Genomic DNA, 26,028 nt, shown 5'->3' with positions numbered 1-26,028 from the left:
TGTTTATCCGATCGACAAAGGATATGAGGCTGGTAATTCACAAATCAGTATTACATCAAAATCAAATTATGACGTGCTTGATAAAATAATAATCTTCTCATTTATTTTCAAAGTTTTAATACTTATACAATTAGTTTTAGGTACTTATTCAATTGTAAGTACTTATTAACATACAATAAAATATTAATAACAATCACTTCAACATAAAAGTTCCAACAAAAATACTTTTTATTGCATATTAATACATAATTTCGTGTTAAAATACACATAGATAGATATGTTGTAGTTATCCACTCGAGCAGTGTGAGGCTGTGCCGAGTATAGCGGGCAGCCTAGAGGCCGGTCAGGCGCAGTGACCCGCGCGCACACAGCCAGGTCACTCCGCCCCCCAGCATCACATCTAAAGTTCATGCCTACACTTATTATTAGTTACAACTTATTATTATTGAGCTGACACTCTTCTTGCATTCACTCTGGACGGTTCACTTGCTCGAGGCCTCAGGCTAGGAGTATCGCTGCAGGAAGTCATGGTGGAACCTTCGAATGCTGTCCATCATGTGCTGGAACTCGTCGCGAGGATGCAGGATCGTAGTGCGGAAGTGGAACGTCCCCGGCAGCTGACCGAACCCGGTGCCCGGGATCACGCACACACCTATAACGTTACCACTTAGTTCATAATTGCTCAAACATTTCCATTTAGTTTGGACTAAAACCACCTGTTCCGTTCAAAACGGTAAGTAATCAAAACGAGGCTAATGTAAAGTAGAACAAAGACTAATAAGATGTGAGATGGAAGTACAAGGTTAACAATATGTATTGGCTATATTTATGGGACACACAGTGGGTATCGCGCAGCACCGACGCGTCCCAGGCTGCAAGGGTGAAGTAGTTGGACAAGTTGCATGTTAAGTGTGCAACTAGTGAGTCGCGACACATTACGGCTCCTCCGCGCGGGAATTAACTAGTGTCAGCCATTAGCCCCCCTCGCCTGCTGCGCTAAACGTCATGTTTTGCTTGGGGTGTCACGGGGGACTCTAAGGGATTTTAACTGTCTTCAATAGTTTGACAACTTTATAATGGAAGGAGTACCCCTTGAGGCCCTCGGGGGTCACTAGTGTCATCTATGAAATATGACTGTTATGATAATTTGGGAAATATTATGCCCTTAACAGCTATAGGTAGCTTTAGCTTATAGTTTGAGAGTTTTTAGAATCCTACCTACGTTGTATTTTAACGTAATATCATAAATAAGTACGGTAGGCACCTGTTTCCTCAAGCAGTCGCAGGCAGTAGAACTCGTCGGGAGTCATGTGCAGCTCGCGCGCCGCCGCCTGCGCCGCCTCCGGGATGCTCACACGAGGGTACGCAAACATGGAACCCTGCACCATATCAATAAATACTTTTTCATCCCACCATCTCGGAAAGAGTAGTTTTACCCTTTGATATCTGAGCGCAAAAGTCGTTTTTATCCTCTAGAGCGGCAAAGTGATTTGAATTTAGAACATCGTGTGCAATACTCCATTTGTGACAATCTTGATAAGACTTTTCAAACAAATACATATTAAACAAATAAAATACTGCTTAAAATAATTATTCAATTAATTAAGTAATTTTTATTATTGTTTTTACATAGATTTTTAACCTCGTTTCATTTTTAAACTGCGTTTTCAAATAAATGAACTTTAATACGTACTTCTATTTAATTTGATACTCATATGTGAGCGCCATTTTGTTTTTTGCATTTCCTCGATGAGGTGGGATGAAAAGTTACGTGTTGCACTCGAGTGCAAAGATTTTTCACCTTGTGCTCTTTTGATTCCCTCGCTATCGCTCAGGATTCTAATTATTGAAACACTCGCTACGCTCGTGTTTCAATTTTAGAATCCTTCGCTTGCTCGGTCATCAAAATTGAGCACGCGGTTAAAAAGCAACTTTGCACTCTTGTATAACAAATAACTATTTCATCCCACCATCTCGGAAAGAGTAGTTTTACCCTTTGATATCTGAGCGCAAAAGTCGTTTTTATCCTCTAGAGCGGCAAAGTGATTTGAATTTAGAACATCGTGTGCAATACTCCATTTGTGACAATCTTGATAAGACTTTTCAAACAAATACATATTAAATAAATAAAATACTGCTTAAAATAATTATTCAATTAATTAAGTATTTTTTATTATTGTTTTTACACAGATTTTTAACGTCGTTTCATTTTTAAAGTGAGTTTTCAAATATGTTAACTTTAATAGGTACATCTTTTTAATTTGATACTCGTATGTGCGCGCCATTTTGTTTTTTTGCATTTAGTAATTTCCTCGATGAGGTGGGATGAAAAGTTACGTGTTGCACTCGAGTGGAAAGATTTTTCACCTTGTGCTCTTTTGATTCCCTCGCTATCGCTCAGGATTCTAATTATTGAAACACTCGCTACGCTCGTGTTTCAATTTTAGAATCCTTCGCTTGCTCGGTCATCAAAATTGAGCCCGCGGTTAAAAAGCAACTTTGCACTCTTGTATAACAAATAACTATACTTAGTTTTGGTTGTTTCTGGTAATGACCAGTAGTAGTTAAGTTCAAACTCACTACCAGATCAAGAGATTCGGTCATTCATACTACTCACATCAATAGGGTTGCAAAAGTATCCGGGAATGGAGTTGAAGGTCTCGTACGCAGTGTGCGTCCTCTCGGCCAGCACCTGGCGGATGTCGCTGAGCTCCTGCGCGAACTGCGGGTAGGAGGGGTCGCCGGGCGCGGGGCGCTGCATGACGCAGTCGAGGATGCACTGGCCCAGCACGTTGGGGCACTGCATGACGGCGCGCGCCACGCGGAAGGCGGGCGCGGCGGCGGCGGCGCGCAGCTCCACGAAGCCGGCGCGCTGCCCGCACTCGGCCGCCCAGCCCTTCGAGCACGTCACGAAGCTCGCCAGCTCCATGCTGCTGTACGGCGCGCCCATCTCGTGCATCACCTGACACAACACAACCCGCTGTAGCCTCTGACGCACATCATCGACAGCCTCTTTCATTGTCTTGGCCCACTATTGGGCCAACTATTGGCCCACTATTGGGCCAAGACAATGAAACACTAATGACTTGTGACATTTATTTTATTGGCAAACAGCCTGACATTTAACTTCTTTACCATTAAACCCGGCAGTTTAGACTATTTTTCAAGGTGGATTTCTTGTATATGTAAATCGTGAAATACTCGACAATCATGTTATTACCTTTTTGAAAGAGAAGAAGGGCTTGCTGACGATGTTCTCCTGGTAGACCTCGTCCGCCAGCAGGAACAGGTTGTGTTCGTACGCGAACTTCACGATTTGTTCCATGTTTTCACGAGTAAGCACCTGGAAGGGATAAGCTCTTTCATTTATTTATTTTCAGATATAATTCAGAGATAAGTTTATGAAGAACTACTAAGTTGAACTACACGTGAATATTAGTCGTTACATAACGTAAGTCCGTCATCACGTCGACCACAAAGCAATAAATCAGAGCTATTTGTCGCGCTCGGTGTTTTCATATCCCATTTAGTGTCGCAATCATCTCGCTTTGCAATAGTTTTCAATATTTGTGATGGCGGCGGTCGATCAAATTGCGCTCGCTGCGCTCAATGGCGGCTGATTAATACATGTCACCACAAACTGCCGGCTAGCGCACATGTTCTATGAATGTCGGCTAAATATAGTTTGCACGAACATTTTTCGGTTTATCAATTGGGACGGTATTGTGCTCGTTCAATACAAATATTGGAAACATCACACGTTTGGATAATCCAATGTCGATTGCTATCTACCGCAAGACTTAGTCATTTATCAATGGCTAAGTCACGGGTCAATGTATTATGTTATTAATAAGTTGCAAGTTGCTATCTTAAACAATACTAACCCAATAAAATTAAGTAAGAAATATATCAACATTAAACCATGGATAACTACAGGTCTAATCAGGTGTATAAGACACCGAGATAGACTGCATAGTTTTCTATCAAATGCATTGCAAAGCAAAATCCAAATAATTTAGTTATTAAGATAACCTATAAAAGATACAGAAAGGACAATGGGCACTTTGTATGGGATTTGGTACCCGCTCCAACAGTAACGTATGATATATCATTAGAAAGGTATTTACATGAAGAATAATAAAAACTATGGGGCTTGCCTCAATTAGCTGTCCGATCCGAGTAACGATAAAAATTGAATCGACATAGAAACAAGTATGTCATCCATATATGCAAATTCATTAAGAGGCATATGTCGTCAGTGTAATAATTTTAAACTCAGTTATTAGACATCTTACATTGTTTGAGATACACTCTATTATAATCTAAAAGTTGTGATAGTCTATGGAGTCATACTACGGAAACACAATCGTCATCTGATTTGACAAAAGTTCAAAACATTTCTATTCATCTTTTTTAAAGAAGAAATTCATCATTATCTCAGCACCTCTTGAGGAGCAAGATTAAGTGGTAATATGTACTATGTTAACATCGTCCCCTGACTTTGCAACCTTAATTGATTGTAAATACTGAAAGACTTTCATCAAATACATAATCTAGTTCTGCGTGAACTGCAAAGGATTGCAGTCTTTTTTTATAGCAGTGGGCAGGCAAACATTTTAAGAAAGCCAAATTCCTGTTTTTTTGTTGCTTTACCAGTTTTTATTCAATACAGTTGGATTTAAGAACTACATCTACGTTGACGATTTATGATCATTACACATTCTGTTAGTCGATGTCAAGTGAAATGGACAAGAATTTGGAACTAGCCCTCATAGTAATTTTTTTTTTGCCTTGCCAAGACCTACGCAATGGTACTAGAATCAGCACTGTTGGACAGGGTACCAAAACGCCCATCGTCCTTTCTGCAATAATCTGCTGAAAAGAATAAAAATTGAATACGATAAAGCTCAAATATCTCAATACAGAAATAACACCAAACAATTGTGGAAATACGTTAAGTCAGTGACATTTACGTCGAAGCAAAATGATTGTGACACGAGCTTATTAAGTACAGACCGATCCCCATCATCATCCGTTGACAACGTAAACAGATTCTTTGCAAACATTGGTGTAAAACTTGCTGAAAACATTCAAAGACAGTGTAGTAATAGTCCTATTAATGTTATACCAACTTGTTCGCCATATATTAATAGCGGTAACTTGGTCAATGTAAACAGGTAATGGGGATCTTCCTTGATCTAGCTAAAGCATTTGACACAGTATCTACCCCACTCCTACTAAACAAATTGGAGGCTCTGGGAATAAGAGGTAAACAGTTAGAACTGTTTGAGGACTACTTACGAGATAGACGACAATGCGTGAAAATAGGTGATGTTATTAGTTCCGAAGTGCTATTGCCACAATACGGGATACCGCAAGGCAGTGTGCTCGGAGGAACTCTATTTGCTAGTATACATAATAGTTATTTGTTATACAAGAGTGCAAAGTTGCTTTTTAACCGCGAGCTCAATTTTGATGACCGAGCAAGCGAAGGATTCTAAAATTGAAACACGAGCGTAGCGAGTGTTTCAATAATTAGAATCCTGAGCGATAGCGAGGGAATCAAAAGAGCACAAGGTGAAAAATCTTTGCACTCGAGTGCAACACGTAACTTTTCATCCCACCTCATCGAGGAAATTACTAAATGCAAAAAAACAAAATGGCGCGCACATACGAGTATCAAATTAAAAAGATGTACCTATTAAAGTTAACATATTTGAAAACTCACTTTAAAAATGAAACGACGTTAAAAATCTGTGTAAAAACAATAATAAAAAATACTTAATTCATTGAATAATTATTTTAAGCAGTATTTTATTTATTTAATATGTATTTGTTTGAAAAGTCTTATCAAGATTGTCACAAATGGAGTATTGCACACGATGTTCTAAATTCAAATCACTTTGCCGCTCTAGAGGATAAAAACGACTTTTGCGCTCAGATATCAAAGGGTAAAACTACTCTTTCCGAGATGGTGGGATGAAAATGACCTTTGTAACCTCAACCTCCAGTGTGGCACAATTGTATCCTATGCAGATGATACTGCTCTACTCTTCTCAGCAAACCTTATTACAGAAGTTCAAAATTATGCACAACATGGGTTTAGTGTAGTAAATAACTGGCTTAAAATAAATTTACTAACATTTAAATACTGATAAGACTAAATTCATAAACTTTTGTATGCGTAGGTCTCCAACATTAACAAGTGAATTTCACTTATATGCACATAAGCACAACGATTGCGTCACTGTGACTAACGCTTGCACCAGCTGTCCGGAAATTGTAAAAACTAATAATATTAAGTACTTAGGGCTTATACTGGATGAAAACCTTTCATATAAACAGCATTTTGCTGCTTTAACATCTAGAATTCGCAAGCTGATAGTCTTTAAGAAATTGCGCTATATTGCAGATCAAAAACTAATTATTCAGTTATACAAGGCTTTGTGTCAATCTATAATCCAATACTGCATCACTTCCTGGGGTGGTAATGGAAAAACATTGATACTTCCGATAGAGCGGGCGCAAAGAGCCATCCTGAAAGTTGCTACGCGCCGACCGTACCGTTTCCCTACTTTCATACTGTATGAGTCTAGTAAAGTGCTCACAGTGCGACAACTTTTTGTATTATTTACTGTATTAAAACAGCATACTGCGCTTACATATGATGCGAACCTTACTAACACTAAGAGACGGAAAGATATTGTCTGTACTTCTCACTCTACATCAAAGTTTGTGTTTACAAACCGATTCTTCGCATTTTTAGGTCCATATTTGTATAATAAAATAAACAAAGTAGTACCTATATACGACCTGAATTATGCCAGAGCAAAACTGCGGACGTCGCAGTATTTACAATCACTGAATTACGACGAAACCGAGGAGTTGCTGACTGTGATCAAATAGACATACTTAGGTATAATTGGGTAGTACGTAGTAATAATGTTAAGTTTTAATTTATTCCTAAATTAAGTATAAATAAAACATTTTTATGTAGAAATAATGTGTTAGATATATAGAAGTATATAAAATAAATATTGTATAAATAAAAAGTCGTGGTGGCCTAGTGGGTAAAGTACCAACCTCTCGAGTATGAGGGCGCGGGTTCGATCCCAGGTCAGGCAAGTACCAATGCAACTTTTCTAAGTTTGTATGTACTTTCTAAGTATATCTTTGACACCATTGGCTGTGTTTCGGATGGCACGTTAAACTGTAGGTCCCGGCCGTCATTGAACATCTTTGGCAGTCGTTACGGGTAGTCAGAAGCCAGTAAGTCTGAAACCATTCTAACCAAGGGGTATCGGGTTGCCCGGGTAACTGGGTTGAGGAGGTCAGATAGGCAGTCGCTTCTTGTAAAGCACTGATACTCAGCTGAATCCGGTTAGACTGGAAGCCGACCCCAACATGATTGGGAAAAGGCTCGGAGGATGATGATAAAATAAAGATGAATCATAGCATGACAGTAACTAAAAGTGACCGCAACGCCTGTGGTACAGATTCATTTCTATACAGGCACCGAAATGTTATTGACCTAGAATAATTAAATTGTAAGACCTAATTAAGATATTATGTACAAACATAAATAAATAAATTTTGATTTGATTTGATTTGATTTGATTTAGATAGGAATTTCATTCCTTACTGCGATTGTTTTTGAAATATTGGAAACGCATTTTTTCCCTTCTCTTGCAAACTTCTAATAACGAAGATAGTTAAAACTACCATAAAATGCATTTCATTTGCAGTCACCAGTCCGTTCTCGATCCTTAGCACGTTACATACCTACCTATCAAGTACTTTTTTTGCTAATTTAAATGACGGAGAAATTCGTATTTCTATGAACGCATGAATAAAGTGACCTGTCCGGTGGGGTTCCCGGGGTTGATGACGACGAGCGCGCGCACGGCGCAGTCCTGGCTGGCGCTACTCCAGCATCGCTGCAGCTCCTCCACGTCCAGCGCCCACTGCTGCTCCTCGGCCAGGAAGTATTCCGCCTGGCGCAGCCCCAGCTCCGCCAGCGTGCCCGAGAACAGCGGGTACTGTGGGATCGGGATCATCACCGCTGCCGAACACAACATTAAACACCATAACATCCTTACCTAGGTACGTGAAGTACTTGGCGGTCAACCGCAAGAAATAGCTTGTAAACATATAGAAACAATGCATTACCTACGGTTGTATAATGAAAGATGGATTTTATGAAATGGATAAATATTATTATTATAAATAACGTAACAATTTAATGCAAAATGATATGAATAAAGTATGGATATAAATAAACCCAACTGCAATTGGCTACAAAATGGCACAGCAGCCATCGCGCTGCGGTCACACGGAGCGGCACATCTGTTCACGAATACTAATTTTAAAATAGATTGCTTTTGTTATACCGCATTCAGAATTATAACCCTAAACCTCTTAACCCTCGGCTGGCCGCGCGAGGGCTCACACTCACAAGTGTCGCCACACGAACACACCCACGGAACCATTTGTGAAGAAAGTCACGTTTACTGTAATTAAGTTTCGGGACTCACGTTCGCGTCTATTTATCTTTGTATTGAAGTAAGAATGACTGAACGATTCTTGAAGCATAATAACGACCTAATTTACTTTAGTAATAGCACCAGTTATAAGCACAAGTGACTCATCGGATATGCGACCACAATACCTTAAAATAATAATGGCCTCCTAGCCGATTCACCTACCGCTTTAAGAATATAAGACAGCTACGCAGGATATATTATAGAGCACAAACATTTGCTCAGATACTGGTGCACTTTACATTCCTTCACTCGCATTTCCCGATCGGATGGCAATCCAACACCGGAGTGAGATCAGGTGTAGCACCAATATCTTCATGCTCTCCAAAGCTCTCTGTACTTCGGGCTGCTTTGTTAAAGTTTCTAAAACCCTCAAAATGTACCTCGACCCGGAAATCGAATCCGAGACCTCGTGCACAACAGCCAAGTTACGCGCGAAGCTGAGCAACGAGACAGATTGTCGCTGTTCCGTAAGATGCACCAACAAATCAGATTCCCAACTCGAACAAGCAGTGTGAGTGTTTCATCACTGTCAGCTATTTTCTTGCAGTTACCTGGCGGTTTCCCGTCGACGTCCTGCACGAACATGGTGAGCACGGCCTTGATGACGTCCGAGGCGCCGGAGCCGAGGTAGATGTCGTCTGCGCAGGCGCGCACGCCGTCCCGCGCGCTCAGGAACTGCGCCACGCGCGCGCGCACCACCTGCAGCCCCGCCGACGGAGAGTACGCGCCCACCGAGCTCTTGCTGACGGTCATATCATGAGAAAATTAAGTTCTTCATTCTTACCATCTGTACTTAGCTGTGTCCCAAACATTCATTTGCATCTTAAAGGAACTAATTAATTCAGATCTGAGCTCAGATTGAAATCTACCTTTTATACTGGCAACTGCCCTAAGAGTCACAGCCAATCGTAATAGTCACAGCGTCAAAGTGTCAGAGACAGATAGAGAGCTGCTGTCGTACTTTTACAAATAGCTCGGATGAAACTGTGGGACTGTGTAGGAATCACTGTCAGCATCCGTTCCATTTATCGTGCTTGTAAAGATATCCAGCGAACGTTTATTAGAGGCGCCGACACCATGACGTCACGCACAGGTGACGAAGGTTCAATAAACGTCCGCTTAATAAACTGCCAGGCGACTGACCACTCGCTAATAATACTCAGCTAATTTACACAAGAATGACGTTGTGTTCCATTAAGCCAGACCTAACTGTCGCCCTAATTAAGTATTCGCTGGTATAGGCACACGCCTTAAATGCTTCCGATCACTCCTACTTAAAAAATTCTGACCACTATTATGATCTCCCTATTACGCTTCAGTAAAATTTTCACAGTATTATACACACAGACTAACATAATCCTATAATCTACCGAGGAGCGCAGTAGCGGTAACCCCCACTCTAATTATATAAGTAACTCGTAAAAGGCAGACGACACGGCCGATTAATTTTCCCAAACAGAGAGTACACGGTAACATAGATTAAGGGCATTAAAAACGAGTGAGGGCGACGCCGACGCAGCGCACACATTCCATTTGCTATAATCCGACCTGAAACAATAAATATGATTGCGCCGCCCGTACGTGCCTGTTATTTGAGCATTCATATCAGTTGGATTTGAAACGCTAATGCGCTGCCTGCCATAAACGTCGGAGCGAATCAATCTAAATCGAATATGGATGTCAATCAATCAATCATCGGAATCAATCAGTGCAGGTAGCTGTGTGTCTGCGTGTCGCGTGACGAGCAGGTGCTTCGGCTAATGACGTGTGTTGTGTAATTAGGAACTCATTAGGGAAGAATGGCGCGTGCCGCTGTACTCGTGTTCACTCGAGATTTATTCCCACGAGCTTGATTTATTTGTAGCGAACAGTCACGTGGCAAGGATTGTTATGAAACCTCTCAGGAAACCTTTTCAGAAATAAATGCGATTCATACAAGACGAGGTAAAGTAATAATGTTTCACATAACAGTCTCAGGAATACGACAGCACATTAAGAGCCTTCCGAGAATAAAGCTCGCTCTCAAAGAATGGAATGTGTCGTGTTCATTAGTACTCCGCTTCAGAGTGAAGTAATTAAACAAACTTCAGCGTATTGAACAGGTTTAATGTTATTTTGTACTTTATTGGCCTTACTACAAAAACTTTAACCACTGTTTTACACTTGTCAAAAAAAAATGTGGCTCCAAAATGAACCATATTTATGTCAACGTCATAATTTGTCATTTTTTAGGCAAGTCTTAAACTGACGTTAAAAAGTTTTTGTGGTAAGACGGTATGCGTCTAACTCGAGCTCGTCTCGTGCGGAGTCTACGACTTCGAATACTATACTATCTACTAAACTTATAGAAATGTCAGTTAAAATCAGTTTGTAGAAAAATAGCATCTAGCTACTACGAACCACGATAAGCGATAAGCCACGAAATGTGGCTTATCTAGTCTAGAATAAAGTAGTAATAGTTAAAAGGAAAAAATTAAACCGTCACGATACAATTTTGGTTTTTTGATAGATTTTAGTCTAGAGTAGGGGTCTTTCCTCTGAAACCTTGTTGAATATTTCGTATTTGGTTAGGTATACTCACGTGCAGTCATCGAGTATCTCCTGCGCCCGCTGGCGCACGTCATCGGGCACGGCGGCAGAGCTCGCCAGCGCCGGGCACGCCGCCAGCGCCTGCACCTGCACACACATGCCGTCACTCACACCGCACTCTGCCGAGGGATCACTTCGCTTACCCTTATGGCGAGTACATCAAATTCAAACATAAACAAAAGCATTATTCTCTTCCTAAAAGTAAATACATGATTCATCACTTTAATATATCCCAAAGTATATGAGAAGACGTATTGAATGAATTGATCATCGTTCCGCATAAAGCCGGGCACTTTCCGACGCCTTTTAGTTGAACAAAAATCCGTATCTCATTCGGATTCCATTTGTGTATAAACCGGCTCCCATATCCTCTATGCTAATACAATCATTAAACCCGAATTCCGATCCCATCGCATTTACATACAGAACCTTTTCCATTCCCTATAAGAATGCGTTGAGTCGTGAGCACTCACTCGGCGTGTATGTGTGGCGCCCGCTACACCCACGTGTGCTCATTAAACAATCTCTGCTCAATACACTGCGGCCCTTCAAACCAATTAACTGGTAATAAGCGAGCCCTGCGTGACCGCCACGCGTGGGCGGCGCGTGGGGGACACGCCGGCCCTACAGCCCACGCTACATACTGATGAAACTTATTGACGGCTGATCGACTGCTTTCGAAACATAACGGATATGGTGTCGACATTGAGGAACTTATGAAACTCACAAGTTAAAGATAGCCACAAAGGGAATCAGTAGTGGATACATCGACTGAATGAGCTTTTGATTTCTACATATGAATGTCTGTACTGAAAATCGAATTGTTCATAATGATGTAAATGTCAAAATATGAAGTATGTCTTTGTATAGGTACCTGTCGGATGAAGGTGATGGGCTTCTGTCCGAGCGCGTGGCAGTCTCCGATGTTGGCGCGCACCACGCGCTCGAACGGCTTCGGCACTCCCTGACAACAATATTACATATTAACATATAGGTGTATTCCTATGCAATGTTATGCCTTAGCCTAACACGCTTTTGGTTGATAAATCTGCCTCCATTATTAAGATTAGAACATAAACTTTATTCAAGTCCAAACTCTGGTAAGTGGGACGTTGTGAACCGCGATAACTGATAGCACCAGTTATTTACATTGACAGAGCTGCTGTAAAAGTACGACGAATATAAATGAGAGTAAAGATCGCCCCTCGGCGGAGTCCCGCGGGGGCCGTCCACGACAACTCACGAATTATACCGATGGGAGTCGATTTAATATGGCGGCAATTACTCTCAGAGACAATCGCTCGGCTGCGATAAGTTGGGAAGGTTTGCGACACAAGTTGGAGAATATACGTGATTACGTCGCACCCCAGATCGCGCCATCGATCCCGGCCCGGGCACGTGTTACCCAACTAATATAACCTGAAACCGGCCATACGTTGCTCAGTAATAGCCATCTGTGTAAATCATATAACATTGAATTATAACGAACATTATAGATAAACATCGCACATCAACTATTCATTTTCTTCACAAGATAATCAGTAGTTGTCATCGATAATGATCAACTTCTTTGAATGTTGCATCTATGTGGCTATTTTTTAATGATATATTTTCTACATGACATGGATAGTAAAAATAAATAACACCAATTTTTCCTGGTGAAGCAAATACCTGGAGGTAGAATAAACAAAATAACGTTTGTCGATGTTTCCTATACAGACAATAAATAAGCCGGGGATCTCGTAACACGGCTATAAAACGAAATAAAGAAAATAAAACGTTTCGGTCCTTGGATCCCACTTCATACATGAGTAAAGCGTTGCCGGGTGACTGCCGTGTTTACGTGAAATCTGTGCCATCATAGTTCAGTAGTAGAGGCAGCAGTAAAAGTGACATCACACGCGCACACGCCAGATAGCGTGGGGTTGAGCTACACCACACACTTGTGTCCTGTGATTAGTGACCGCTGCGTCAATGGAGATAAACCTGAGGTCAATGCAACTGCAGATTGCGTCGTGTTTGTCTAAACGTGCGCAGATACAAATACTAATGTATACAATAGTTGAGGGTGAAGACTCACCGCGTGCTACAGCTGTCTGCTCCTAGTAAGAGGCAGGCTGTCGACATTACCGCTTAATTGTCTATAGTCTACACAATGGACATAGTGGGGGTCACAGAGCTTTCAAGCCTCTAAATAATTTTTAATCATGTCTTCGTCTCTTATATGTATAAAATATAAATTAATTAGCTTTGGTAGAAAAAAAACATCAAAATATTTTTGAAACGACTCAATACGAAATATCATTTTGTCAACCTCTAGTTAATATTTTGTACAAGTAAGATATATTCATTAGTACTCGTGATCACCGACATGTTCCGCGGGTACAATTATGCTTAATTTGGGTCGTTTTTATCACGTTCGTCATTAGCATTTCCTTACGACGTGATTATGATGATGTAGTAAACAATGACATTGCAATAAAAGCGAGTGGTTCAGCATTCGCAGAAACATGCGATTATTGAGGAGAGATAGGAAAGTGCGTGGTAAGCGCGACGTGCGTCCTTTACATATGTAGATGTACCGGCGCGGTGCTATATGTTATCTGCGGCGCCGCGGCGTCTGGCGCACGCGACGCTCACTTGACCGATCATGTGCCAAGTGTCCTCACAGGGAAAAACTTATGGAAATAAGCTAAACTTTCACGAAATAACGTCTCATTCTGTTATTTTTATTTTATCGTCAACGTTATCATTACCTACAGTTAAATTGGAAAAGCGAATTCAGAAAAATACAGATAGATATACTCAAGTTCTAAGTATAAAAACTGAAGTCTTATACAGGTAAAATACATTAGCCTACATACATACGGAATACCGATAATGGTCACAATTTAGCTATGTTTAACATTTTGGTGGAGAAATATCTTATTACAGAAGTTGTTCTTGCAAAGAAGGAAATATCGGCCGCAAGATAGTTCGCAGCATCCGTCTGGCTGCAATAAAAAGTTATCGTTGGGCGAAGGGGAGATGTGTCGGCGCGCGCCAAACGACGGGAGTAACGAACTGAACTGGACAGCTGCCCAATACTGCCCGGCATTAGTAGTGGCCAGTGTCCGTCGCCTCGTCCAGCGAAACGAGCAGCTCACTCGACCGTTACCGATGTACACCTGAACCTGAGCACTAACCCCTGAAACCTGCGATGTTGATAAAACCTAAGCCATTTACCACAGTGTTTTAAATATGTTTTGGTATTAAGTTAACTTGTTTCAATTTGAAATTATCTAAAGGAAAATTACATGTTACTTAAATGCCATAGAAATTAGAATATGTGGATACCGCGGGGCGGGGACGCAGGTGCAATCCTGCTGTTCGTAAGTTTGCAGTTGATTTATCTTAAAACCTTAACAAATATTATGCCCGTATAAGGTTTTATGCAAGCCGTATATACCCTTCTACTGTTCCGCATATTAGATCCGCATTATCGAATATTCCTCAAAGCATTGAATTTTACCAATCAAGGCTTTGGCGTCAATTATGGAGATGAATGTTGTTTTTTACATAGGATTCTCTCAAACGAGCCATTTGGTTAGTGGCACAGTAAATATTCGGATGATGCAAATCGTTGCACACAAATGATCAGATAATATCCGTGTATCGCTTTGTTTACACGGTTTCAAAGCTCAACAATAATCGAGTGCGCGCCGCCCGCCGTGCCGCTGTCGGCGCGAAGCAAAAACCGCATTACGTAGCTGCCACACACAGGCTGCCCCCCCACCCCCTCCGCCTCGAGCCTCACCGCCTCCCACGCCCCCTGCACACCCTGAACTCCGGTTTTTGTGAACAGCCAGATAGGATAATGGAAATACACGGCACACAGGTGCTCGCCAGCCAACAGTTTTTGTAAGTCAGCCGCGGCTTGTCGCCGGTAATTGCTGCGCCGTGTGGAAGCTAACCAGAGCGCACTCACTGCTACTCACCACGACGCTGCTACAAGCACCAATGATATTACATATATTAAAATAAAGGAGATGCTTGTCGACCAGATAGAAGAATGTCGATGACTATTACTTACTTACCGGGTAACACACCACTTATCTACATTTAGTACGACGGCAGCTTATAAAAGTCTTGCGTTAAATGTAGAGGTTACTTCAGAATGTAAGCTACCCTCTGAATGTGAACTAAGTATGCGGCTCTGAGAATGCTAAAAAGTAGTTTTACAGCTAAAATTGCAAGCGTCGAGTTTCGTTCGTTAGTTCCGACAATTTCTTTCAGAACACATGCACTGCTAGAGTGCAGGTTCTCTTTTTGCGTTACTTTTTATTCTTTTGCAATGCTGTGAAGTCGAAACCTGGGGGAAATACTGCGCTTGTTAGAATTCCTGCATTCCAGCTGGCGCGGCCTAACTACATGCATGCTGTCTGTCCTGTCTTATATTCAGGGCGAGTTTATAACCCGACATTTAGGAGTGTTGTCATCAACTCATTCTCCTCACAATATGGAATAGCTCGCAGCAGTAGAGGTCACATGCAGCCACTCCTGCAGAACAGATCGGTCTCCGCTCGACTGATCGGATTTCAATGCTCGTTACAGAATGAAGTGCGATGATCGATGCCGTGCAATATGCAGCTACCACGTGTTCACACATATTCATGAATCCACTTGTGATTAAGTATTTCAACACAAATCATATCGCAATAATGTTATTTGTTAGGAGATATACCTAATGCTAACTCGAACTATGTCACAAAGGGTTGTTTTACGAGCTCGTTCATGTATGAGTGATGCGTTTTATTGCGTTTGGTGAACCCGCGGCTGCCCGACACATGCCCGACGCATTAGTGCTATACCGAACGACACCTGGCTAACAGGGCGACACCGTCATATGACCGAGTGACACTGGGACTTTTTGCATTTATGTGGTTTGTATCTACCAGTTATTATGATACAACCGTACCTGTCTCATTTCCCAGAATAATTGCTTTCTTTCCAAAACTACATACTTAATACAAAATGCTTGTAAATTAACCTAGAAAAGTGTTTTAAAAACATTCTACGTAACTATAGCATTCGACAAAAAAACCTATTTATCAAGTTTCATACATTTCTAGATAGCCTTGATAGCTTTCGCTTTCCTTAGAAAATAGAAAACCATTTGGAATGTTATCCCTATAAAAATAGCTGCGATATGGAGCCAATAAGTAAGAGAAATGTGTTAGGATTGAGCCCTTCGCCTGACAACACATTACTCGCCAGCCCCATGTAAATCAGCTGTAAGTACGACCAGCTTCTGCCGCGCGCTGTTTACTACTCACTTGATATACGACTTAGCTATTCACAGAAACTCTACTCCGTACAAAAAATAAAAATCCATTATTAGAGAAGAAATTACAACTGTCTTCGGACCAATCTTGAACGATATTGTCTGTAAGTACCTTCCTCAGCAATGTAAATGAAGATTTTCGCGTATTTTCATCCGATGGCGGTGTAAATGACTTTCTACAGCTAGTGACAGTGCGTCGCTTGTTGACGAGCGCCGCACAAACGGTTATTGCTAACAAATAACAGTGACGCTAGCTATAGGCTGCGCCGCGGCTCGGCTCGTGCTTGTTTTGATGTTATCCGCGAGAGGCGAGTGACGTCACGGCAGTTACGTCAAACTTATCTATTGTTTACTGTTATGTGTTTTCTTTTGTTGGTTTCCGGAATGTTCAGAGGGCTCTCTGTAACAAATGGAACCCGCAGATATAACTAAATACGCACGTATTTAGTTATTTCTGATCTCGATTTCCTTTTGTCTGAACCCTCTTCTAGTTTCTATCTTTTTCAAGTACCTAGTACTATTTCCCAATTACATTATGTAGTATAGTAATATAACAATACAATGCAAATGCAAATAATAATATAATGCAATAACAAGTACCTACCTATGTTATTGCAATTTTAATGGCTCAAAGAAATGTTCATAAAATGTGAGATTGTTGATTTCTCCGATAAGATAAAATAGTAATAAAATAACAAAATGGTACTGAAACACGTGTAGCGTTTAATTTCGCCAAGTCTTGTAAATGAAAAGTTTCAGCATGCAATGCATTAAAGAAAAGCAAGATCGGGCTGTGTATCGTGTCAGTAGGAAACCGCTTCACTTCAGCAGCAGCACTAACGACGTGTAAACTAGGCAGCCAGTGAGCTCTAATGTCTCAAAATAATAGCAGGCATTGTTCACGTGTTGTAGCGTGTTGTGTGTTGTGTGTTGTGAGCGGCGCGGGATAACATTCCCTTTTGTGTCGTTATCGCGCCGGGGCGCGCAGCGGCGGCGGCTGCACGAGCCTTCAAATGTTCTTATTGCCCAACAACGCTTTACACTTGTATGCAGTGCTCAGCAGTTCACTTGTGAAACTATTTTTTATAAAACAGTTCCTACCTACCTATTACGATTATTCAAAAATGTTTGCAAATGCTTCTTAATAAACATGACCGATTTCTTAGCTAGCTGACTCGTAGTACCTATCTAAGTGCCGACACTTTAGCGAGCAAAACCTAAATAATATCAGAGATACGAGAAGCATGACCTCAGGTCACAGTTGCATAATAACAGGAAAAAGATTACTTAAGTAAACTAAGTATTAATATTAATTTGCATTTCGAAGCATAAATAACAGATAATGAGTGGAGATCGATTACATTGCAAAGCTCTGTATGATACCTACCCACAAATGAATCAAAGAGCACAATATGAGATAGGTGAGATGAAACCATCACAGAATGGGGAAGTACAACTCGCTATAGGAGGAGCTATGTGGAGCACCCATTGTGAACAACTGTAGCCATTAGAGCCACACACACACACACACACGCCGCAGAGATACGAGCCAGTGCCGTCAACGTACTCTAATCGACCAGGTTAACCACATTTCATTAACCTTATTACTAATTACATTCTATAATGAGCTTGTTTCATTAATTAATTATCTGACTGGTGGCTTCACTAAGCAGTAACCGGGTTTTCCAAACGATCTATTTAGAACCGGGTTCTCCAAATAAAACTATTTCGAAAAATCCGTTTGACTACGTGCTTAATTGAGCGTCATAATATTCAGTCATTCATCGACTTGCCATGTTCTTAGTTTGTATCGAATTGATCAGAGGCAGGCAACATCACTAGTCCCCGCGACCCTACCCGGTAGTGCGGGTAACAAGTAACAAATAGTGCGATAAATCTCCCTTATTGCTGAACACATGCGAGACAGCCCTAGACGAAAATATGTTTTTATTGCCCACCGCCAGCCCTGACGACCAACAACAGAGCAAAAAATAATCCTACATCCCCTTCGCACGACAAGGGAAAACAGAAGGGACACTTTACATGCTGCTAGGAAGAACTATTGATCATATTCTTTAATTTCAGACGCAGAAAGCTGCCCGCTGTCATAAAACTTGATGTCAGCGGAATCTACGAATATTAGAGAAGTTGGATGAAATTTGTCGAATCTACGAGCATTGTCATGAATATTTCGTTTCGTTTGAGTCCGTAGAAGTGGTCATTCTGGGCGAGGTGGCGGCGTGGCTCACCCCTTCCGCGTTTCTCGCGGTATCATATTACATCACAGGATTCACAATGTTGCCAGTCGCGTTAATTTTGTTGTTTTTCAGCTCAAATTGCCTGTTCACTAGTATTTCACGGTGTTGCCTTGTAATCTGGGTTTTGGTTAAATAAACTAACAATTTTGGGGAGAGGTCTTCGCGGTTTCGTTTCATGAATACAGTTATCGGTTCATTTGTCGAGTCGTTTACGCTGTTTTTATCACATAATGGGTGCAATGCTAGTCAATGCTCTGGTAACGAGTGTCGCCGCGTGGCGCTATATATAGCTGTGAACTTGCGTCACACGAGCTGGTACACTAACCCTGTTGGCAGATGAATAGGTACATCAGAGTCTAGCCAACACTGTTATATTTTCTTAATTTATATTCTGTTCCTCCCCCATATCTCGCATCTTCCCTCAGCTAAGACGAAGGTCACAGCTAGTATAAACATACACCATTATACAAACAAATATGTTGTGACGAGCTGACAGCTCAATGGCAACAGTCCGAGGGCACGAGAGTATTGTGAATGTCCTTGGGAAAACTATTCTTCTAATCATTTTCTGTAGATAGGAAATATAATATTTACAGCTAAATACGCTTTACTCACTACGAAGTCAAACAATAAAATATGTTTCAGGCTCCAGCAATTGGTGAAACCTTTTTTTTGTCTATAGGTATATAATATAACGCATGGCGTTAAAGGTAATGTCTCATTTAAGGGAACTAGCGGCGTCGGGCATCGGGCAGAAAGTAACAGCTCTTTATAAGGGAATCCAATAAGAAATAAACATATATCATTGGCGGGCACACGCGCCCCCGGGACCAACCCGACACACAGATTAACCCGTAGTAACCCGTACCTGGTGTTTTTATGACGGTCCCGGCGATCACACGATATATTTTTTGTATAGCACCCAGTGCGACCTTTACTAAGGAAAGTGTTTAACTTAGTAACGCGTTTCCCGAGCATTATTGAAGGGAGTTAGTGAATGGTGACGGAGGTCTTAAAGTTTCACTGAACAGACGCGCTCGACGGTGAATCATAGATAAACTTGCGAGCGCCAGTTACGGCGGCGGCGAGCGCGAGTGGCGCAGTGGCTGTGGGTCGCGGGTTCGGTTAGTTCTCCAATGTGACTAATGATGATACAAACTGTTGATGTTAACAAGCCAAGTCGGAAACAGGGCAGGAAGATACTTATTGTTTTCATTTAGTTCGGCTACGTTAAAGGAGTACAGCCTGCGATACAGCTATGTCATGAGGCGGGGACTCGCAGGTCAGCGCTGTCGTCTCGCGCTTTCCAGCGCAGACACAGCGTTTTGAAATTTTCGCGCTAATTATGACGCTTTGTGGTTTTTATTTTGTGACTAAATGGTTTTTTTTTTTTTAATAAAGCCTTACCGCAGACTTGAGGGTCCGCGCTTTTATTTACATTTTTTTTATTTAATTATAATTTTTTGCCGTCTTGGCCTCACAAACTTATGTCTAGTCTTAAGACTATGACCATCTTACCACAAAAACTTTTAAACGTCAGTTTATGCCTTGTCTAAAAAAATGTCAAATTATGACGTTGACATATGGTTCATTTTGCAGCCAAAATTTTATTAGACAAGTGTAAAACAGGGTTTAAAGTTTTTGTAGTAAGGCCCTGTGAGTCCACCGCGTATTTACGTTTTTATTTTAATATTTATATATATATATATACAGATTTTTTTTTATTACTTCCATCATCAGCCTATCGCAGTCCACTGCTGGACATAGGCCTCTCCAAGTGCACGCCACTGAGATCGATTTTCGGCTGCTCGCATCCAGCTCCTGCCAGCCGTCTTGCGCAAGTCATCACTCCACCGTGCCTGAGGACGTCCTACACTACGTTTGCCGAGGCGTGGTCTCCACTCTAGAACTCGTTTACCCCAACGGTTATCGGTTCTTCGGCTAATATGGCCAGCCCTCTGCCACTTCAGCTTGCTGATTCGGTAGGCTATTTATTACAATTTATTACTTACACAATACTTAACACTATATTCATGGACTTTGGCAACTTAGTTAAACACGATTTTGGGACAGGAACGGATTGGGGATTGGTCTCATTTCCCGCTAGCGACTAGGGACTTTGCGAGTGCTAGTAGGGCTAACATGACAGTGGAGTCTCGATGTTGCATGGCCGTCTTGAGGTTGTATTCGACGACCGTTTTCTTTCTTATTTACTTATTTATTATTCTATCGTCCAATTTACTTATTGGGGTTTGCAATACTTATGCTAAATAAGTAGGTACAAGAAGTAATGAACCGAAACATGAGCGCAACGAGTTTTATCCGCTAATTTATTAGAAAACGGAACATATGTACGTGCACTGAACTTATCGCCAAGTTATCAACATGTTTAATTATCGCCAAGTTATCAACATGTTTAATTATCGCCAAGTTATCAACATGTTTAATTATCGCCAAGTTATCAACATGTTTAATTATCGCCAAGTTATCAACATGTTTAATTATCGCCAAGTTATCAACATGTTTAATTATCGCCAAGTTATCAACATGTTTAATGTTCTGCCTAAACTAACCTAGTACAAAAATATAAAAAAAAAAACAGGAATTGAATAAGAACTTAATTATCGCGTTTTTTTGATAAGCCTGACCTAAGACACATTTGACTGGAGTGATGAGCACGATTTAAATTAAACAATTCTTATCTATTACCTAATACTATATATGTTATGGTCCAAGTGATAAATTGGGCAGTATACATAATGCCCGGTCATTATGAAAAATGCCCAATATAAGAGTGCAATTTGATAAAAAAATATTCAAATAATCAAATTGACCGGGCACTATACATATTGCCCGTGACCTTTTGGGCAAAGTAATACAAACATATTTTCATAGCACCATCTCGTCGTTTATATCCTCTAGAGTGGCAAAGTGATTTGAATTTAGAACATCGTGTGCAATACTCCATTTGTGACAATTTTTGTAAGACTTTTCAAACACATACATATTAAACAAATAAAATACTGCTTAAAAGAATTATTAAATTAATTAAGTAATTTTTATTATTGTTTTTAAATAGATTTTTAATCTCGTTTCATTTTTAAACTGAGTTTTAAAATAAATAAACTATAACCTATACCTATTAAGGTACATCTTTTTAATTTGCCATGTATGACGTAAGTGCCATTTTCTGTTTTTGAGTTTAGAAATTAACTCGATGAGTGAAAAGTTACGTGTTGCACTCGAGTGCAAAGATTTGTCACCTTGTGCTCTTTTGATTCCCTCGCTATCGCTCAGGATTCTAATTATTGAAACTCGCTACGCTCGTGTTTCAATTTTAGAATCCTTCGCTTGCTCGGTCGTCAAAATTGAGCCCGCGATTAAAAAGCAACTTTGCACTCTTGTATAACAAATAAAGCTATTAATTTCCATTTTTTTATTGTTATTGCCATTTAACATAAAATAAAGTAAATATTAAACAACTTCAATAATCAGCCTCATGATTTTGATTAATTATGAAGGACTTCTGCCTTAAAAATCCACTAATTTTTGCATTTAAAAGTTAAAGAAAGTCATATTAAAAATATAACATCAAATATAATTAAATTTAAAACAAAAAAATTACAACTTATCTTTGTTTTATAGAAATGACTTATTATTATAAAACAAAATAAACTAAAGTTTAAGCAATCAGACTCATTATTTGGCATAATTAACATCTTTGCAGTTCGCCACACGAGCCGCACGCTGAATGGCGGTCTCTGATTGGTCAAAGCGTGTCACGCCAAGCATACTTCCCTCCCCGCCCTCGCACCGCGTAAAATATAGCTTTTTTATCAAATTGCCCAACTGTCATGTAGCAATATAATAATGCCCGTGCAATGTAATAAATAATGAAGTTAAGATAGTTATTAATCACTTGGCCCGATAAAGCTAGACATTATGCATAATGCTCGGGCATTATAAATAATGCCCGAATTAATCACATAGTCCATAACATATATATGGTATGCGAAAAGGACGAAAATTGCCTAAACAGATTGAGATAAAATAGGTAAAGGGTTTATGAAATCGTGAGAAAATTCAAGGTGGAGGATGATCTGCATCGGAAACTACCGCATGATGCCAGGGAAACAGAGCGTATTATTTAGCAACGTGCCGGAAAAATTCAAAGTATGGATTAGTTGTGCAATACAAAACCAGCATTATAGGAACTTCTCTTGCTTGCTTCGATTTCAGCACGGAATATTAGACATTATAATTTATTCACAACTGCTTGCGATTCTGTAGATATGCTTTATTAACGTTAGACCTTACTTAAAATAGCTTTTTCCTCTTTCGGTTTGCAAAACACAATATTTTTTTTATTATTTAAACATAGATGTATTAATTATTGCATTGGTAAAAAAGGAGTTAGTAAGATACTATTGCGTAGTATACATATAGGTGTAGATTGAATTATACATGAACAACAATGATATTATGAAGCCAGCCGATATCCTTCGCTAGAAACAAATCATTTGTAACTGTCATAGAAAGTGACCAATATTTTCCACAGCCTATCAATTTCATTGACCGTGACGAAGCAATTTCACGGACTTCACGTGCAATCTTACCTAAATGATAATGGCCGACCGTTACGAGCCCTTCAAACGATTTGTGATTCTAAATCATTAACATACCTAACTGTGCCTAATGTGTTTTTAGGAAATTAGTGGTGTGATAGATACAATACCTAATTAGTAATTATCACTTCATGAAGCTCTCTGCTCGTTTGATGCAGAAAGCGGGACTTCTAGGCACTGTTCGCATGGTCGGGATATTACTCTCTACGGAGCCCTGACCGCGGGTAGCTTGGACCATGTTCCCGATGCCGTTGATACACTAGGTACTTATTGAAATTAAATATTTTTCAATTTATTTTTTAACAATATTTTTTTTAAGTCGTGTTTTTTAAGTTGTATTAAAGTTTTGTTGTCGTAAGTCTTGTATGTAGGTAATAGTGTACCTACCTTCTGTATCTCCCTTTCGATCTGTATGGCCCTTTCTAGGATGGGTCCGCGCACTGCATACTTGATGTTCAGCAGGTTCTGGTTGATGTTCTCGGCAGTGAGACTGTTGTCCAGCTTCATCGTGACGCGTTGCACTAGTGTGTCGCTGCACAGTCCGGCGCACGCGCAGTCGACGCATACACAGCATGTACTGCCCAAGCGCTCACGACGACCATATAATATAACCGTACCCCCGCGCGACACTCAGTTTAATCACTATTCACAATGCCACTTAATTTCTGCTCTGAAGGATAAAATGATATGACTTAGAATCTTGTTTTCCCTCTTTCGAATAATTTGGTATTTAAAGACCATGGATCCATTTCCTAAATCGAATTAAGTATGTCCAATTTCTTGTGACGTCTCGGTGGGTAATGTGATAAAAATAACTAAATAGATAAGTACCTGAGTTTTTAGATAGATATATTGATGATTATAATAGGATTAGTTGTCATTTAATGCTAATTAGAGAACTAGCATTGGACCCGCGGTGACCTGACCGGGACGTTATGGCATATAATTAGAGAACTAGCATTGGACCCGCGGTGACCTGACCGGGACGTTATGGCATATAATTAGAGAACTAGCATTGGACCCGCGGTGACCTGACCGGGACGTTATGGCATATAATTAGAGAACTAGCATTGGACCCGCGGTGACCTGACCGGGACGTTATGACATATAATTACTTGACCGTAAGTACCATATTATTGACTTTTGAGGGTAGGTAAGCTAGATCATAACATAACATTTTTATGAACCGGTCTAAAAATACGAATTACTTCACAAATACATTATTTTGAAAAAATGATAAAGACATTTGAATAAAGAAATCGCTAATTATTGTACCTACCAGGGACTGAATAACCGAAAAAAAACCGGCCAAGTGCGAGTCGGACTCGTGCACGAAGGGTTCCGTAAATTACAGTTAAATCAACCTATCTCAAAAACTATAAGAGATACTTTGATCAAACCAAAAATCGTTGAAAGAGTTAATTAGCATGCATCACCTCTATTTTTTTTAGAATTTTATACCCCGTAGTTATAAAAATAGAGGGGGGGGGACATACTTTTTACGACTTTGAGAGCTGATATCTCAAAAACCGTTCACTTTAAGAAAAATGTTTTTTAGAAAACTTTATATCATTTTAAAAGACCTTTCCATTGATACCCCACACGGGTATGTACATCGAAAAAAAAAATTTCATCCCTCAGTTACATGTATGGGGGGCCCCACCCCCAATTCTTTTTTTTACTATTTAGTGTCATATTTTTGTAGCGGTTCATACAACACATATTTCCATCAAATTTCATCACTGTAGTACTTATAGTTTCCGAGTAAATCGGCTGTGACAGACGGACAGACGGACAGACGGACATGACGAAACTATAAGGGTTCCGTTTTTGCCATTTTGGCTACGGAACCCTAAAAATGGTTAAAACGGTAAGCGGTATGACGTCATACCTTTAAATTTCGATACCTTAAAGAAACGGTACCGGTTTATTTTGGTATCGTAATATTGCGGTATCATTATTCTTTTTAGATATTTAAATAATAAAATTGAGGTTTTCTTTGTATCCTGCCGCCCGAGAGCGACGTTGACAGCTCGCTTTCATAGATTTTTTTTGGGTACCGAAATTATTTCGGTTAAGGTACTAGTAATGTAAGGGTATATTTTTTAACGGTACCACAACCGTTATTGTCTACCTTTTTGGGTCTACCCATAAATCAAAACTGTATCGTAATTCTATACCGGTACCATACCTTTACCGTTTTCAGTCCCTGGTACCTACAGCGAGCATTCGTAATATGACGTGAACATCATATTATCGACTGCAACACCGGTAGGATTTAATGATCTGCTGATGGCATAACGCCATTGTTGGTGTATCAGCCTCCGATGTTCACCGTGAAGCGTTTCCTCCGACACGCGGGAAATTGGTAATGTTCCCGGAGTCAGGACATCCCGCCATCGCAGATAAACCTTCACGTCAACCATAAACTTGCGTCAAATTATTTTATTGAACAGCGTTGCGATACTTGAGATAACAATACATATTTGGTGCAACTTTTGGTTAAAAAACTCTGGCGTAATTTGAATGAATGGGAATGTTATTTTCTCACAATAAGGACTATTTATTTTCATGTTACAGAAATGCTTAGGCAAAGCATAGCAGTTTCTAAACGATCCAAAATATAATTGGTTTATCTTTAAACACCAGAACCTGGGGATTTTTTATTATAGCCGACATTTATAAATGAG

General features: G+C 40.2%; 1 protein-coding gene across 2 annotated transcripts; it reads right to left on the bottom strand.

Annotated features, from left to right (window-relative positions):
• Window positions 1–100: 100 nt before the first annotated feature.
• On the bottom strand, window positions 101–23,901 carry LOC124635402 (alanine aminotransferase 1-like). 2 transcript variants are annotated; one of them, XM_047171286.1, is made up of 9 exons: window positions 23,726–23,901; window positions 12,007–12,096; window positions 11,125–11,276; window positions 9,095–9,285; window positions 7,860–8,062; window positions 3,221–3,343; window positions 2,618–2,962; window positions 1,265–1,379; window positions 101–652 (listed from the first exon to the last, which is right to left on the bottom strand). In XM_047171286.1, the coding sequence occupies exons 1-9, from the start codon at window positions 23,843–23,845 to the stop codon at window positions 504–506; spliced, it is 1,488 nt and encodes a 495-aa protein (XP_047027242.1). In that variant the 5' UTR covers window positions 23,846–23,901; the 3' UTR covers window positions 101–503. The 2 variants fall into 2 exon arrangements, with proteins under 2 accessions (XP_047027242.1, XP_047027243.1); XM_047171287.1 differs by having other exon boundaries at window positions 11,125–11,219.
• Window positions 23,902–26,028: the final 2,127 nt, after the last annotated feature.

Source organism: Helicoverpa zea, chromosome 12 (genome assembly GCF_022581195.2).
Source record: "Helicoverpa zea isolate HzStark_Cry1AcR chromosome 12, ilHelZeax1.1, whole genome shotgun sequence".
Lineage (NCBI taxonomy): Eukaryota > Metazoa > Arthropoda > Insecta > Lepidoptera > Noctuidae > Helicoverpa > Helicoverpa zea.
This window is presented reverse-complemented; position numbering and strand designations above follow the sequence as displayed.

Bases quoted from the DNA above. Each gene is read 5' to 3' on its own strand.
- LOC124635402 (XM_047171286.1), bottom strand. From the start codon at position 23,845: ATGAAGCTGGACAACAGTCTCACTGCCGAGAACATCAACCAGAACCTG. The intron at 3,344-7,859 runs GTCACTTTATTC...TATCCCTTCCAG, and splicing joins CCGGGAACCCCACCGGACAG to GTGCTTACTCGTGAAAACAT. The intron at 1,380-2,617 runs GTGAGTAGTATG...GATATGGTGCAG, and splicing joins ACTTTTGCAACCCTATTGAT to GGTTCCATGTTTGCGTACCC.